At 35.5% G+C, this 17,663-nt stretch overlaps 2 protein-coding genes across 3 annotated transcripts; one reads left to right on the plus strand and one right to left on the minus strand.

Annotated features, from left to right (window-relative positions):
• Window positions 1-4,699: 4,699 nt before the first annotated feature.
• On the minus strand, window positions 4,700-11,608 carry cUnh11orf24 (chromosome Un C11orf24 homolog). Of its 2 annotated transcripts, XM_079603548.1 has the most exons (6): window positions 11,288-11,550; window positions 10,648-10,688; window positions 9,841-10,020; window positions 6,773-6,910; window positions 6,045-6,326; window positions 4,776-6,014 (listed from the first exon to the last, which is right to left on the minus strand). In XM_079603548.1, exons 3-6 carry the CDS (start codon window positions 9,989-9,991, stop codon window positions 5,446-5,448), a joined length of 1,140 nt encoding a protein of 379 aa, XP_079459674.1. In that variant the 5' UTR covers window positions 9,992-10,020; window positions 10,648-10,688; window positions 11,288-11,550; the 3' UTR covers window positions 4,776-5,445. The 2 variants fall into 2 exon arrangements, with proteins under 2 accessions (XP_079459673.1, XP_079459674.1); XM_079603547.1 differs by having other exon boundaries at window positions 4,700-6,326; window positions 11,288-11,608.
• Window positions 11,609-11,931: 323 nt separating this feature from the next.
• ap3s2 (adaptor related protein complex 3 subunit sigma 2) lies at window positions 11,932-17,259 on the plus strand. Its single transcript, XM_079603549.1, has 6 exons — window positions 11,932-12,095; window positions 12,511-12,602; window positions 12,745-12,856; window positions 13,242-13,313; window positions 14,171-14,278; window positions 16,142-17,259. The coding sequence occupies exons 1-6, from the start codon at window positions 12,027-12,029 to the stop codon at window positions 16,265-16,267; spliced, it is 579 nt and encodes a 192-aa protein (XP_079459675.1). The 5' UTR covers window positions 11,932-12,026; the 3' UTR covers window positions 16,268-17,259.
• The last annotated feature ends 404 nt before the right edge of the window (window positions 17,260-17,663 follow it).

The following is a 17,663-nucleotide window of genomic DNA, read 5'->3' on the forward strand; positions in this document are numbered from 1 at the left end:
GAATAGTAGAACCGAAGACCCACACTGTAAACTGTTAGTAATTTAGAAAAAAAATTGAAATACTACAGTAAAATGGATAAGTGTAAAGACAAATGTAAAGTTATATTTTTAATATTTGTGAAAGCAGTCGCCTTATCCTCACTTAGGCTGCATTTATTTGATCAAAAATACAGAAAAATATGATATTATATTATAATATAGTGAAATATTATTACAATTTAAAATAATGGTTTTCTAATTTGATATACATTAAAATATAATTTATTTCTGTTATGCAAAGCTGAATTGGGCTCATTCCTCCAGGTTTCAGTGTCACATGACGATCCTTCAGAAATCATTCTAATATGATGATTTATTATCAATGTTGAAAACAGATGTGCTGCTTAATATTCTTTTGGAACCTATGATACTTTTTTTTAGGATTCATTGATAAATAAAGTTCAAAAGAACTGCATTTGTCCAAAATATAAATCTTTTCTAACAATATAAGTTTATCACTTTTTATTAATTTAACACATACTTTTCTGAATAAAAGTGTTAATTTCTTTCAACAAAAAATACTGACCCCAAACTTTCGAAAATTAGTGTATATAGTTACAAAAGATTTCTATTTTAAATAAACACTGCTCTTTTTTAACTTATTATTAATCAAAGAATCCTGGAAAAAAAAACTATTAAATGTTATAAAAAATAAGCAGCACAACTGTTTCGAACACTGATGATAAATCAGCATATTAGAATGATTTCTGAAGCATCATGCACTGTAAATGGTGTAATGGCTGATGAAAATTCATCTAAAGTAGCCTATATTAAAATAGAAAACCATTTAAATTGTAATAATATTTCACAATATTACAGTTTTTTCTTTATTTTTGATCAAATAATTGCAGGCTTGATGAGCATAATTATGATACTTCTTTTAAAAACATTAAAAAACAGTAATGGTTCCAAATTTTTGACAGAGGTAGTATATTAGAGTAAAAAAAACTGTTTAAAAACTGTTTTTTATGTTGCATTCGGGTTTTTTAGGTAATGTTTACTGTTTTATCATGATGTCCTGTGTTACCATATGTTTTATGTTTGTGTGTGTATCACAGCGATCTTCCGTTATGTTATCATGTGGGTGTTCAAATAAGTTATCAGTACAAACAGTAACAAACAGATTTTAATCACTCAAATAGGCTGGTATATTAACATTATGACTTATTGACATATATACAGTTACAAATATACAGTCAACAAACATCAACACTGTGAAATAATGTTTTAAAAGTCTGTTTAAGTTTGTCTAAACAGAAATAGACTTTCAGCAATAAATCCAGAAGCTTTATTGTAAAAAGAGCAGAACAGAAAAATTATAAAACTCAATTCTGATGCATTCAAAATATTGTAAATTCTTCAAGAATGCACGCTGACTTTAAATCAATGCATCTAACTTTTTATCAGTTATATTTAATAATAAAGACGAACAATGACTAATTGTGATGCTTTAAATCATAGGACTATCTATACACACTATAGCCAAGGTTGTCAACAGGGAAGGACAATGGGATCTCTTGTTCTGGGCCCTGATGAAGGGGGCCCACTATAGGTCCACTATGGTATAGCCTACACATCAAGCCTGGGGCAAAGTCAGGGACATTACATGACTAATTTAAAAGTTTCTAAAAGTTTTTATTTTAAAATTTTTAAAAGTTTTTATGTTGTTGTTTTTAAAAAGGGGGAAGTTCAGATGTTCCACTGTCATTTCAGTGGAAGGGAAGTGATGTTAGACCTTCCATATCCTGAACTCATGCGGCTTCTGGTATCTCCGGGGATTTTTAGTAGAAGGAACATCAATGTTTGATGTAGAATTATACAAATATTTTAGGGAAATAAAAAGAGACCCAAATGCGTCCCGTATGGCTCTTCTGGTATATTAGCAATTGACTCATTTTAGTCTCTTTTTATTATTCTGTATAGAAGTTTCTAGAAGTTGATGAGACTTATTTGAGTTCTCTGATTGCAGAGTTTGAAATATGAGTTCTGAAACATTAGGAAACAAATGTGAGATTAGTGTCTTTTCTGGAGAACAATCTGAGAAACATTTGAGATGTTAAAGAGATCTCATTTTGCTTTCCTTATGAGATGGACGTTTTAAAATGCATAAAACGTGCTTTGTAAGTGAGTGACACATCAATTCTTCTCTGTACTTTATAAAACAGCAGCTTAAAAATGCCAAGCTTGGCACAGCCTGTTATGTTTCTTTATGCTCATATGAAAGCTCATTTTATAAAAGGGTAAAATACAATGATGCAAATTCATTTCGGCCTCTTTCATGAGTCCTGAGGTGCTGTAAACATCAAGGATCAAACTGAATCCCTGGCAGACTGAAAGCCCTCATTGGGTTGAATGGTAAAGTTCTGCAACCGACTCCAAATCCAAAGTGAAAGCATATGTGCGCGGTTGTGCGTGTGAGCGAAGCCGGCAGTAATTCCCGGGCCTAGAGAAATATGCTGTAATGAAACCTGCCTTTACAGTCACCTGTGCAATAGCTCTTGGCGTTCTCTTTGATCCGCCGAGAACGGCGCGTAAATAAAAAATCACTTTCTCCACTGCCCGTTGTTACTTTTGAATATTAGACTTTGCATTAATGCATCCAAGACTTAATGCAAGACATATTTCGCGCGTAACAGATGCCATCTGGAACAAGTCCTCTTAAAACAAAGGGTTTATAGAGGCATCATGTCAATGTGCTTTGCACTAACCCTGTTGCTTGCTACCTACTTTTCACTGGAAATTCATAGTCAGGATTTCACAGTCGGCCTGAAGCCGTGCTGTGTCTGCCACTTAGTTACACAACCATGGAAAACAGCAATATTGTGCTGAAAGTTGTAGCAGATAAACGGCTAATAGCGGAGTATCAATACCAAACCATCAAAACAAATGAGAGGCCCACTGTTTTGTTTGGAGAGCGAGGTTAACATTTTTATTGGAAATTCATCAGTATTGTTTCTCTTTTGGCATGAAGTAAAAATTTAGGATGTAGAAATGCCAAAGGAAAGCGAGAGATTGGGAAATTTTGAGGCCTGAGACGATACCTTTGAGAATTACGAAAATGCAGGACTCGACAAGAAATGTGGTAATCATAGGTTGTGAAAAGATGTTTTTTAAGGCCAGATCAGGTCAGCAACTAGTCACACAACCGCTTTGGAGAAGATAACAACGGACTCCATGCTCTATCCCGTGCTTCTCTAATAAAATCCACATTTCAAGGAACTGTTGTTGTGCTTCCCCTCCTCCCCAAAACAAAACCCTCCCCTGGTGAGCTTGTTGTAAAGGTGTCAGCCCACCTTCCTTTCAACTCGTTATTTTCTTTCTTTGCCAATTAAACTTCCAGACCTATAAAATTAGACAATGTGCATCACACATATCCAAGGTGCAATTATTGGCTGACAGATGTGGCTTGTTTATGTGTGGCATCCTGTTTACTCCAAAGGCCGATTGATATATGTATACTCATAAAACACTTTGAAACCAAGGGAAACTTGGGGCCCACTGGCTCCATAAGCGAGGAGACCCCTTGAACGCATGCATCCTTTTCTGCTTGATCATGAACCATAATGAAGACAGAATCCTTATGAAAACATGAATTAAAAGGATAGTTCACAAAAAATAAAGGATAGTTCACAAAAAAACAAAAAACATTCTGTCATCATTTATTCACCCTAAAGTTGTTTCAAACATGAATGAATTTATTTCTTCTGCTGAACCCAAAAGAAGATATTTTGAAGAAAATGGGTAACAAACAAAACAATTGATGGGCCCATTGACTTCCATAGTATTTTTTCCCCTTCTCCATACAGTGGAAGTCAATGGGGCCCATCAATTGTTTTGTTTGATACCCATTTTCTCCAAACATCTTCTTTTGTGTTCAGCAGAAGAAAGAAAATCATACAGGTTTGGAACAACCTGAGGGTGAGTAAATTATGACCGAATTTTGGATTAACTATCCCTTTAAACAGTGCTTAGAGGATTGTTTTATTGACAGCAATAAGTTAACCAAAATAGTCCAATCGCAAATAAAAATGACTCATTCAATGACCACTCAATGGTCAAAAATACAATAAAAAAAGGGGATAATAATTTAAAATGTAATGGGGAAAACTTTGTGTGCCTCATTTGCGATTTAATAAGATATCGTCACAACGAATAACAAAATGTAAGCTGTGATGTCTGATTTAAGAATAAATTACTCTTATGAACTAGTTCTTTTTAATGAGTCAATTTAAAAAAAAAAAAAGATTCACATAACAGCCCAGGAATCAGTTTGAATCAGATGCACTAAGTCTGTGAATCATTTTAGAGTTGTTACTGAGTTCATATCTGACTCTTCACTGAACCGAGTCATTTGTCGGAAACGTTACTGTATATGCGATACTGTATACTTCATGACTGACAACATGTAACTAAAAAGACATATTACCCAACATACAATCTACCAATAATAGTATTCTAAAAAATACATGCTTTACCAATATTTTGTTTGTTTTTTAGCATACAAGTCTGTAGCCTAGTTAGTCTAAATATTTTTTAGTTTCCTTTTTTTATTAAGAGCTCAAATGGTGACCATTTAAATTTTGGAGGGTGAACTATCGCTTTAATATATTAAGTGGAGGGAAATACATAGAAGCTCCATGATGGAAGTTCTTTTTTTTTTGGTGGAAACTGGTGCACAGATTTCAGCTATACATGGATCACAGAGATTTCACACAATAAAAAAGACAGAGTGCAAAGTAAGTTTTCTTTATTATACATCTTTTTTAACAGTGCAGCTATTAAGACTTACAAAATCAATTTGGCACATATCAAACTATCATACTTCATACCATCCTCTGATCCTCAACTAACACGATCATCATCTGTTCTTTGTTCCAGACACTAAATAAACAATGGCTGAGTTATTCCCTTGGCTTTACAATAATGTGCTTCTGTGCCACAATTCCTGGTTTGGCATTTATTCCTTACTCACATAAAAAAAAAAAGGCATTAATTCATAATTCGTTAAATGTTCCTGAACCGTTCCGACAAACATAAAAAGGCAATTATTGCAGCCAACTCATCAGCTGCAGATGAAACACTGAACATGACAGATTAGACAAAACATATCCAAATATTGCACTATGAATCCCTTATAATGACATTCGTTGAACGAAGGTTGAGGGCTAAGTTAATACTAAGGCTTCAGCCCCGAGTGCCAAGAATTATGTGGAAGCTAAATCTGCATAGAAACAAAAGATATACGTCACACCAACTCACTCGAGCACCAGCTGGATTCCCATAGCTAGACGTCGTACAGGGCTTTCGAGCGTTTGAAATGTGAGCGAGTGCTACCAAAGGGCCTCAAACCAAAGTCAATCTGCTACCAAACGGAAATACACTGAAATGTAAACCACAAAATCCCGGTCAGACCCCCGAATCGGAGTACATTCCATTGATGAGATAGTCGACCTGAGTGTAGTCCTTTCGCTTGTAGCTCTCGTACGCTTGTTTGAGAAACAGCGCCACCGTGACCACGAAAAAGAGGAGGCCAAACAGAAGAACGGCCAGCAGAGAGCTTGTGTTCAACAGGTGGCTGGTCAAAGAGTCTCCGGCCATATCAACAATGGCTTGGTCCCTTTTGGGAATGTCCTTAGGCAGTTTGGATGCCACAACTGAGGGGCTCATTGAGGTTTTTGGCGTGGTTGGCGTTGGCTTCTCATCTGAGGATGTTGGAATGGGAGAAGTTTGTACTGATTTAGAGGAAGAATTGGATGAAGGTGCTGTAGGCACTAATGGTGAGATGTTGACGGACGATTTGTTCCCTGATGGTGAAGGTTGTTTTGGAATTATGGTTTGTGCAACTGTTGCGGAGGTGGTTGTTGTGCTGGTAGTTGTTGAAGTGGGTTTAGGGCTGGTTGTGGTTGGTTTAGGTGTAGTTGTGGTGGTAGATGTCATGGCTGGTGTAGTTGTGGTGGTAGATGTTATCGCTGGTGTAGTTGTGGTGGTAGATGTTATCGCTGGTTTTGTTGGAATGGTTGATGGTTTTGGCACTGCATCAGCTGTGGCGGATTTCTCTGTTGAATTTGACAGCAGGTTGGTAGTCGCATTAGTTGTCGAGTCGTTTTGTAAAGTGGTCGGTTTTGTAATAGTGGAAGTCGTGGAGATGGAGACGTTAGCTTCAGAGGCCGATGGTAGTGTGGTATTAGATGAAGAACCGTCTGGAGAAGATCGGGAAGAGTTGGTGCCAGAAGAGTCTTGGAGAAGTACCAGTTCTCTAGTCGTATTATTGTCCACATCGTTAGACTCTGCAAAAACAAAGTTTGAGTTGGTAAACGGTTGACATGGCTGATATTCTGGAACAAGTGAGATGAGATCAAATGTGATGAGGTAATCATAAGAAAACATATTCTGTTGAGTTGGAGCAGTGTAGTCTGATTCACAAACAAATTACTCTTGCCATTCTTTTTAATACATCAAAAATATATAGTGCAACCAGTGAAGTCTGATTCATTAAAAATAAAAAGTAATTTGTGTGTGAATTGGACTACATTGGTTGTGGTGTTTTAGATTCTTTAAAAAGAACCAGCACAAAATGTAATAAAATAAATGATTCTTACGAGTCAATTCTGTTGATTAATCAATTAGAAAGACTGTTTTGAAACAGATCATCTTGCAAAAGATGAAAGCACAAACATAAATAACACAAATGCAGAAAAACCAAAGTAAAGGGTATTAGCAGTTGTGGTCACACCTGTGTCCTCTAACAGATCTCTCAATTGCGTGACATTTCCACAAGAAGAGTTCTGGGTATTATTTGGGCAGCTGATCAGAAAACACCGAGATCTTTCTTTATCAAGAATAGCCATCGAACAAGATTCACCTTCAGGACCTGAAAAATTAAGAACAAACAAATCAAGACTTCCTCTTCAAAAAAGCTGTTGCTTAAAATAAAGCTTGACTTCAAAACCATGTAAGATTGCTGAATTGTTACTGCGGAGTAAATTAATCAGTGACAAAATAACAAAATACTACCAGGATTGTGAATGCGAGTTTACAGACTTTTTGAGTTGAACGATGTGCTTAAAAACAACACCACCAGTGTAGTCAAACACAAATAACTCTTAACAAAATCTGAACAAATCATCCAAAAAGACTAACAAGATTCCTTCAAAAATAGGAGGTAAAGTTGCTGAATGAAACGCATCATATGCAAATATATGCACCAGAGATGAAAAACTGAAACATCCAGCACATTACACCAATATACGTTCCCAGAATAGCATAATTAAAATTTCCAATATGATCAAATAGAAAGAAAATGGACACTTTGTGCTACCATAATCCAAATTTAAGAGGACAGATAACCTAAACTAAGTTTCTAAAGGCTGTTTTTAGAGTGTCAAGGCCAAATATATTTTACAGCCTGCTCTAAAAATGAGAAATAAAATGAACAGTGCAATCTGTGACTCATTAACCTCAGTTGTTTTCATTGGGACAGAGACGTTCCCTGAATGCTCATTACTGGATGTCAAACTGCATATCCTGAGCTCTGCAGTCTTCGGGAACGAGCAACGTCTGGGAAGAAAAACAGGCCTTGCCGCACCTCTCTTTGATCCCCTCCCAGCAGCCATGTGTGTGTTAGGTACTGCACACCTCAACCTCCACATCCGTCTCCACTCTTTCCCTTATTCCCACTTCCCCTGATTACTTAACCAGGCAGGACCAACGGGGCTAGAAAGAATTTGCTTGCGCTGGCACCGCAGAATGCTCCAAAATGCCACCGTTTCCCTTTTCGGACACTCATCCAGCATTTAAAGCTCCAGGTGAATCAATAATCAACCTCGGTGAGGTGAAAAATGCCGATTGAATCATCTCTTGGTCAGCGTTGACGCACTAAATCGTTAGGCCAGCTGCATCGTGTGCATTTTTTCCCCTTTTAAACACTTCTCCAGCTGTTTAAAGCAGAAAACGCATGAAAGCAAAAGCGAATGGAGTCCGGTGTGAAATCGTAGAGGACCCGTCAAGACTTTTGCAGTCGCCACCGGTCGCTACATGGTACCTTCGGTCTTTGACGTGTCGAAAAAACACACCGTTCCCTGAGCTGGAATGTGGAATGCTAATGTATTTATAGCTCCCCATCATTCCAAACATTTCAGACTTCCAGATGGCGGTGGTGATTCTGACCTTGCTTTCGATCTCCATACGGTTAACGTGACGGAAACTCAATACGACTGTGTACGTGCGTGTTATCGGGCGGGGGCAGGGCCAGCCGCTCTACCCACAAACACAAAGCCAGCGTGCCCCGGGGTCATTTCAGCTGTCTGCGTATTTACAGAGGTGGCGGGATAGTCAAGTTCAACGTGTGTGGCCAAAAGCAAGAGGAGAGGAAAAGTGATTTGATTAAAAAAAAAGAAAAAAAAGCAGCATGTAGAAGGGTACGGCCCGCTGAAGCAGCGGCTGGCGCATAAGCAGAACAGCCAGCCCAGGCCTCTCTTTCATCTTAAATGCGAAACATATGGCCCTCTTTGAAAGTGCACGTTCTTCAAGGGAAAGACGTGATGTATAAAAAGACAAAACAAAACATATGGCTTTACTTTAAGAAAAATATGATATTCTGCAGGTACCCTGTTTTATCTCTGAAGGTAGCACAGAGACTGCATTTTACTCTCAAGCCCTTAAAGAAACAAAAGAAAAAGAAAACCGTCTGATTTAACTCTTGGAAATAGTGGAAAAGAATCAAACAAATCTGTCATTTACATTTTCTGCCTGTCTTATATATTTGCAGGGGTCAACAATAAAGATGGACACAGGAATGTCACTCGCCTTATCGAGACAGAACTTAGCTAATCATGCATATGCATAATGTTGCAAACTTAAAGGGATTGTTCACTCAAAAATTACAATTCTGTCATCGCTTATTCACTCTCATGTTGTTCCAAAACATGTATGACTGACTTACCTCTGCAGAACACAAAATAAGATATTTGAAAAGCGCTCCATACAATGAAAATCAATGAGGTCCAATGTTGTTTGGTTCCCAGGGTTCTTTAAAATATTTTGTTTTCCGTTCCACAGAAGAAAGCCATATAGGTTTGGTGACTGAATGTTTATTTTTGGGTGAAAATTGCTTTCTCTGACATTAAAATTCTAGCTGACAATGTTCTAGCAAATTCTGCTGATGTAGATATGACTCCATGGTAAAGTTCTCAAAACAGCTTGCATCATTGAGGTTTTGTGTGAAGAAAAAAAGATAAAAGGGTTAAGATAAAAATGACATTGTGATTATATATATATATATATATATATATATATATACACACCTGTGTGTGTGTGTGTGTGTATTTAAATGTACTACATTTATTCAAACTAAATAGGTTTTATCGTATAAAATGAAATGTCAAGAATTTATTATTTTATATTAAAATATGAAATATTAAAAATAATTTAAATACTAATTATTTTAAAAGGAAATGCTTTTGGAATAAAAAATATGCACATGTCATTGATCCAAATATATGTTTTAAAATGGTTTATTTTTGTTAATAAAGCTAGACATTAAAATTAAATATATCCGTATAAATTATTAATAATAAAATGTAAATAGTAAAACAAAAACTGATGCGTCTCATTTATTTATGGCAAATGTTACCTTAAATAAATGAAAAAAAAAAACTTAATAATGGTGGTTTATAAAGTTGTAATTATTGTTATCCCAACATGCTATCAGTTAATACTTGAATGAAAACAAAAGAATATCTATTCAGAAATAATAAATGTATAAAAATCTGAATATATCAGATGCCCTAGAAATAGACTTACAGTCTAGTTGCGAGTCACAATCCCCTGGACTGTCCATAGTCTTATTAGCCACTATATTGAAGCCGTTCTTTAAATGCGTGGGCACACATGGAAGCACAAGGAACCCAAGGATGGGCAGCAGGACCAGGACAGGGTGGACAGTCATGATCATAATGAGAGAGAAGGTCACATCCCCAGCATCTGTGGGATATACAAAAGCAAGGATTTATAAAACTGTAACAACAATTTTTTCTTTAATATGATAGATAGATAGATAGATAGATAGATAGATAGATAGATAGATAGATAGATAGATAGATAGATAGATAGATAGATAGATATTGTATCAGAGAAGTGAGTGGGAATAAACATAAATGTGATTCAATTGCGCCATCTAGTACACATTCCAAAACATTACTAGAACAAGTTTTAAAATTTCTTCTGGTCTACCTGCAAAACAGCGGTTTCACAATCCTATTCAACTAAGACCAGACCATAAGTGCAATGAAAACACATAAGCATATACAGTTACCTTTTTATATTCATTTTCAGATTATAAGCTCCGATTTTAAAGTAGTGTAAGGTCTAATCTCTTGTCGGTCCTAGATAGTGTGATTTGCTGCACTTATACAGGCTGTTTTGGGTATAAGGAAGTTTGAAAAGTGAATAAATAGGTCTTGGGCGCAGCACATAAATCTCTGCCACACCCCTCAGAACGCCTGGTTACTGCCACCACTGCAAACAGCACTGAAGGGCTCACTAAACCCGTTCCAGGATGTGCAGATCATATGACTTCCATCCAGGCTTGAACAAAGGAATGAAACTCACTCAGAGATGAAGCAGATTATTCACGGATGGACCGTCCTGAACTGGAATAAAACACAGACAAGAAATAAAGCAGTCTGTAGCTATTGGAAAAAAAAAAAAAGCAGGGTTCAATCATTCTCAAACAACTATCAGCAATGAATCTTCAAGCCTAAATTGCATACATTTTTCCTAAACTATAAAGGGTTAAGCCACACATGATGCTGATTGTCATTACTAGAGGGTTTATAATTTAAACATACACAATACTGGAGGTGAAAATACAATTGCATGTTGGTACAATTCAAAAAATATTATCTGTGTGTATTAATATGGTTACTAACACCTTAAGAGTCACTACTAGGGCAATGTAGGTCAGTTAAGAAGAGTGTGAGCAGACACAAACAACACCATTGTTTGTTGTTTACAATGGAACATGTGTTTCCTAACTCACTTAAATCTGGAACTATTTTACTTAAAGAAACACCCATCTTCCTACAATCAATATATAAATATTAAATTACACTTAGCTGCTACACTAATTACAACATGCCTTAATTATACATGCACTTGAATGGCAACAAGAAAATTAGAATACAAAATCCGTGTTAGCTATTAAAGCAATCTTGACAAACATAAAGAAAGCTCACGGGGATGCACTTACCAAACAAGCACAAGCTTCTTTTCACACACAAAAAAAATCAGTTTGTATAACTTAGATGTAAACAGCAGCGTTTCCAAACCAGTCTAATCACCGTACTAAGCAAGCAAATAAACACCGTCTCATTTCTCATGCAGTGTGTTTAATGTCACTCTCCTGTCAAATGCTTCATATTTTAATTTGGGCTGTTTATGTAAGTAGCAGATAGCTGACAGACACGACACACGGCTGATGCGACAAGAGGAAATGCAGGACTTCCGGGTCACGTTGCGGTCTGTGATCGTGTCAAAATAAAGGCACTCAGCTCATAGTACGTCGGTGGACATTAATTAACGGAGAATTATTAAATTACATAAAATCGTTTTAAATGACCATGATAGTCATAGTATTTAAAGAATAATGGGATCATATGTATGATTGGTTTTGATGTGAATATTAGCAAATAACGCTAAATAAATATGCATTCATAATATACAATTAACAAAATAAAGATGAAAGAATGCCACTTAGCTCATCTACCAATGCCATCATATCTACCAGATATATATGATGATATTGGTATATTATAAGTGAAGCAGTAAAGTGAAGAAACAAGCTGCTTTTCCAGTCTGGAGTTTTAATACCAAGGACTTTTATAATGGAAAACCGTCACGTGACACGGAAGTACTCAGAGTCGTTTTTATTGACAAGCAGAAGCTTCGCTAAAAACGAGTAACCACATAAAAAGAAACAAAAAACAAGGATGATCAAGGCTATTCTTATTTTTAACAACCATGGGAAACCCAGGCTCATCAGATTCTACCAATATTTTGTAAGATACGCGCATAAAAGACACTGAAACTGCATTTGCCAGCTAACTTTAGTGCCTTTCGTTACCATTGAGACACTATCAGCAGATTCATTTAACTAATTGAGATTTATTCAATGTTTCGTAGTTATTTATTCATGTAACCATACAATATTAGCTTCAGATAAATTATGTGTGTCAAATATGTTTCTTGGTATTATGTTTATTTGTTTTCGTATCTGATTGTTTTTCCAGCTTCTTACTGGAAAGTCAGTTCCTCATTTTTAATGCTTATTATATGTAGCCAAAATAAGCTCCACTCTATGAATGTAATAATCTAACTATATCATATGGTGTACTGTATAATATTAGTGTTTGCTTTTTCTCTCCTCTGTATATTTTAATATGTAATAATCAGTTTATCATGTTTCTTTCACAGGCAGAAGACATGCAGCAACAGATCATTAGGGAGACCTTTCATCTGGTGTCCAAAAGAGACGATAATGTCTGCAATTTCCTGGAGGGCGGAAGGTGACGGAAGGGTTTCTACATAATAACTTGCACATAAGGGCTTTCTGATATAATTTTCATCTATATTTCAGTATCCATGTCTGTTTAAAGACGGATGCTCTCAATGGTTATTTACTGTATTTTTCCTCTTCCTTTTGCTTAGTTTGATTGGCGGCTCCGACTACAAGCTGATCTACAGACACTATGCCACTCTGTACTTTGTGTTTTGTGTGGACTCATCAGAGAGCGAGTTGGGGATTCTAGATCTCATACAGGTGAACATACTGCCATTCTCATGTTGTAGTAGTGGCTTACAGCCACAAGGGGGTATTATGTCTATCATATTGCCTACACATATTTTTTGAAGGCATACATAAAGACCAGGCAATGTTTACAATCCCTTTTTAATGCAATTGTTCATTGACATGTCAGGATGCATTAATGCTCACTGAAAAATACTAATATTACATTTAAGTTCTATTTAAATACCAGTAAGTTAGTTTATAACACTGTCATCTGATACCATGGTTCTGCCACAGTACTTGTTTGCATGAGTGGTTGATTTGCATCTTTTTGTTTTGTGTAACACAAAGTCTCTTTTAGAAATCTCTGTGAAAGAACATGTTGTTATACACTACTGTACATTATTGTATCATGCAGGTCTTTGTGGAAACCCTGGACAAGTGCTTTGAGAATGTGTGTGAACTGGACTTAATCTTTCACATGGATAAGGTCAGTTTTCAGGTGTATGATGTTCACTTCATAACAAGTGTTTGTAAAAGTGTTTTTTGGTGCTGTTAAATATTGATTAGGGCATGAATAAATGGGGGTGATCATAATTCGATCGATCATGTAAAGGAAATGTTATATGTAGTTCAGAATATACTTTCTGATAATGTTCTGTTGGTTTATGGCACCATTGTAAAATACGTTCATGATAGAAGTGTGCACTACGCTGGCTTCGTTAGTTATCTAATCAATAATATTGTTTTATGAGTGAAAGGAATTACTGTGAAATGATAATGTATGGCTTTACGGATAACTTCTGATGGATTTGTTTTTGCGCATCAGTAGTCCAGTGCTTGTGTGTATTTTTAGGGTTATGGTCCAGTCCAGTTCCATGCTCCGATTCAGTCAGTTGAGCGGTTTATGGCACTGTGTAAAAGTATTGATTTTAAATAAGTAAAGTTTATTGTCCAAATTGAATGATTAGATTATAAAAGCCATACTTCACAATAATAGGTGTGTTTGTGTTGAAGCGGAGCCATGTGCTCTCTAATCGAACTCACAGTGTGACCAAATAAAATGATTCTTATGAACCAGTTCTTTTAGTGAATGAAATCAGACTAGTGTATTTCGATTCCCCAACAAGTGACTCTTACGAACCGGTGCTTTTAAATGATCAAAAACATAAGCAGTGTCCCATTTCAGAGGCTGTGAGGGTCGGTCTGAGCTTTGTTAAAGAGGATGGTCTAGCCTAGCTGTTTATTCATACGTCATTATTGTATTAACAAATGAAAAACAAAGGCAGAACCGGATTCTCATAGTTTTGTAGGTTTAAGTTTTTTTTTTTTTTTTTTTTTTTTCAGGTCCATTACATTCTCCAGGAAGTTGTCATGGGCGGGATGGTTCTGGAAACTAACATGAATGAAATAGTTGCCCAAGTGGAGCTGCAGAATAGAATGGAGAAATCGGAGGTGAGATCACATTTACATAGAGAAACCTGAAGTCACTCCAGTTCAGCTGACATAAGTTCATGCAAACGTCTTTCCCTCAACTGAGACAGGAAGGAGAATTTTAAATAGTTTAATGTGACGCATACTATATGCACATTGTTAATAAAAATGTATAAGGAAAAAAAAATCAGGTTAAATCGTATTCAAGTCAAGGCACCTTTATTTATATAGCGCTTTATACAATACAGTGATATCAGACAAATTATGTTGTTCAGCTGAAGTCTGTTCAGTGTTGATTCAGTTCTGTTGTAAAGATCATCTACTAGTTAATTTCATCTAAAGAAGTTCTGCAAAAAATTATGTCATCGTCCAGCTCAGTTCAGTTCTAATACACTAATAGTACAGACAGATAAATCATATTGTTGAATACTATGTATTGTATTGTACACATTCATTTAGTTTTTTACTGCATGTTTTACACAGAGCCATTGGAATGTTTGTGAAACGCTAGAAATATGAACGATATCTCAAAAGACATTTCGTCTGGTTTAGTATCACTTCTGTTTTTCCTGAAACTATTTAGGGTGTAACAGTACATCATGTGAACTAAAATGATATCATGTAATAGCGAAAGATGTCAGAGCAGATATCAGCGATTCATGGTCACCTGATATCCTATCTGGGGTCGAGGCGATCACTAATGTTTGACAACACTTGACACTCTTATGTATACATAGAAGAGGTTACAATGAGGAAATGTTACACAAGACAAAAAAGCGCACATGGTTGAGAACAAAGGAACTTCCATACATGATGTTTCGGTAAAGACACTAGAAACGTGATGGTTCCACTATGTACTTCGACCTGAAAATGCTCTGTCAAGCTGGATCAGGGTTTGTTGTATAACTTCTGGTTAGTGTTTGAAATGTCTTAAAAAAAAAAAAAAAAAACTATTTCTAAATACAATGTTACATATATTATAATACAAATATTTGTTTATTTTATTTGTATTATATCTTGTATTGTGCTGGGTTTTGCCCTATAGGGATAGTTCTCCTTAAAAATGAAAATTCTGTCATTATTTGCTCCCTCATGTCTTTCCAAACCCTTAAGACTTTCATTAATCTTCAGAACACAAATGTTTTTGATTAAATCTGAGAGATTACTGTCCCTCCATTGACAGCAATGTAACTGACACTGATGCTTCAAAATGTTCATAAAGAGATTGTAAAACTAATCCATATAAATTGAGTGGTTACGTAAAATTTGTATTTGAATGCTTTTATTTACGTTTAAATATTGATCAGCGAACATAAACAGAAGCTCAACCGATCTCTTTATGAACTTACAATCTCTTTATGAACTTTTTTGAAGCGTCAAAGTGGTAGTTTGCGACTTTGCGTAGCTGTCAATGGAGTGACAGAAAACTCAAGATTTCATCAAGAAGATCTTAATTTGTGTTCTGAATATGAACGAAAGTCTTATGGATTTTGGAACGACACGAGGTTGAGAAAATAACGACAGAATTTTCATTTTTGGGTGAACTATCCCTTTAAAATTTCCACTGGACTGTTTGTATTGGGTCACACGATTTTGTTTATGGGCCGAGTTTGGGCTTCAAATTTAATGCTGAATATTTGCAGTGCGGTAGTTAAAAAAAAAATTAGATTTTTAAGGTTATAATAAATGTTTAAATTATTAGTTAACATTCAGAATCTGACAAAAGATTGATAATAAATGTACTTTATTTATAAACTAAATAGTAGCCTATAGATCTTTCTTGATAATACATGTTTTTAAAAATATAAGTATAAATATTATACACAGATCTGTTCATCTGCACTAAATAAAAGTGATAAAGTATTTTTTTCTTTTTCTTGGCAGGGTGGTCTGTCTGCAGCACCAGCACGAGCTGTTTCTGCTGTGAAAAATATGAACCTTCCTGAAATGCCCCGTAACATCAATATCGGGGACATCAATATAAAAGTGCCCAGTCTCTCCCCGTTTTGAGTTTGCATGTCTGATCTTCGTGTTTTATCGTTGTCATTGTGTGTTGACATTCGTTGCTATAGATGCGGTCTCCCTAATGACATTTATGGACTCCATGACTGACTGTCACATGAGGACTCTTACAAGTCCAAAGCACACTACTGGGTCCAATCATTTACAACGTACCTTTCATTTCAGACTTTGGTTTGAATTTTGATTATAGCGTTGTTTCATTCCACAATACTAACGTGTGATTTTTGCCAACAGACTAACTACTAAAACTGTAAATGTTACACATGAATAATTTATTTTGAATGTTATACTATACTATATCATTAAAATTATGTTTTTGTCCACATTCAGGTCTCGGTTTTCTCAAAAATGGGCTATTGTACATTACAGCAGTGTCACCAGTTCTAAACGTAGAATACAATTTGGTCATTATCTCTAAAAAAATAACAATCATGGGGGCAGTATCATGTATGACAGAAGGTCAGCATATTTTTTTGACAAATCATGGTTGTGTTGATGATTTCACCATGAGTTTTCCAATGCAACTTTATTGCATTGGAAACGGAGGTCCTTAAAGGTGTGGTCAACAAAATAAGTTCAAAGATAGCATTATCTAGAAATCCGATGTCATGTACAGTTATCTTTGAAGGCAGTGGTCTATCAAAGGTCAAGAGCCATCAGATGATTTCTGAAGTCAACAACTTGACTTATCTGACTACTAGTCTTATCTGACTTAGGGACAAGTGTTCTTTGGAAATGCAGAATGTTTAAAAGCAAGTCTAGATTTCATGTTTATCAATAAAAATAATTTTTTTAAAAAGATGATCAGAGAATGGGGAATTTACTGCGAGCCTTCTGAATTAATGATAAAAATATTGCACACAATAAATTAAATATTTATTGCATTCATGAAATGATGACTTAGGCCTATTTAACATTAAAAATGATTTTTTTTTGGCATGTTATTTATAATTTATGACATGGCAAATAAAATTAGATAACAATGCTTTTTGATTGCTAAGGTAATTTTTATGGAGTCTGCTGACTTTGTTGAATACCTCATTTATAGCTGATAGGTTAATATGATGGGGAGATATCATGAAGACTGATAATCATTACACCCGTGCATGAAAGGTCTAACAAGTGTTATTGGCTATATTTTCAGGAACAATGTTCTACCATAAAAAAATATGTATTCCAAAGGCCAAATTCATCTTTTATTTTACAGTTTTGGGGAAGTGCAGTTTAAAGTCCATGTTGACGACCTCAGTGGGAAGTATTTTTACAAGTTCATTTCTTACTAATCCAAACTTTTGCTCCTGTAAAAATAAGTTAATTTAGCTAAACTAAAGTTAAACTGTATTTTTTCCACTTTAACAGTATAGTTGTATTGCAGCGACGTAGT

This window comes from Phoxinus phoxinus, assembly GCF_949152265.1.
Source record: "Phoxinus phoxinus genome assembly, chromosome: 25".
NCBI classification, from domain to species: Eukaryota; Metazoa; Chordata; class Actinopteri; order Cypriniformes; family Leuciscidae; genus Phoxinus; species Phoxinus phoxinus.

Bases quoted from the DNA above. Each gene is read 5' to 3' on its own strand.
- cUnh11orf24 (XM_079603547.1), bottom strand. From the start codon at position 9,991: ATGATCATGACTGTCCACCCTGTCCTGGTCCTGCTGCCCATCCTTGGG. The intron at 6,911-9,840 runs GTAAGTCTATTT...TTAATTTTTCAG, and splicing joins TTGTGACTCGCAACTAGACT to GTCCTGAAGGTGAATCTTGT. The intron at 6,327-6,772 runs GTGTGACCACAA...TTGTTTTTGCAG, and splicing joins AGATCTGTTAGAGGACACAG to AGTCTAACGATGTGGACAAT.
- ap3s2 (XM_079603549.1), top strand. From the start codon at position 12,027: ATGATCAAGGCTATTCTTATTTTTAACAACCATGGGAAACCCAGGCTC. The intron at 12,096-12,510 runs GTAAGATACGCG...TTTCTTTCACAG, and splicing joins TCAGATTCTACCAATATTTT to GCAGAAGACATGCAGCAACA. The intron at 14,279-16,141 runs GTGAGATCACAT...TTTTCTTGGCAG, and splicing joins ATAGAATGGAGAAATCGGAG to GGTGGTCTGTCTGCAGCACC.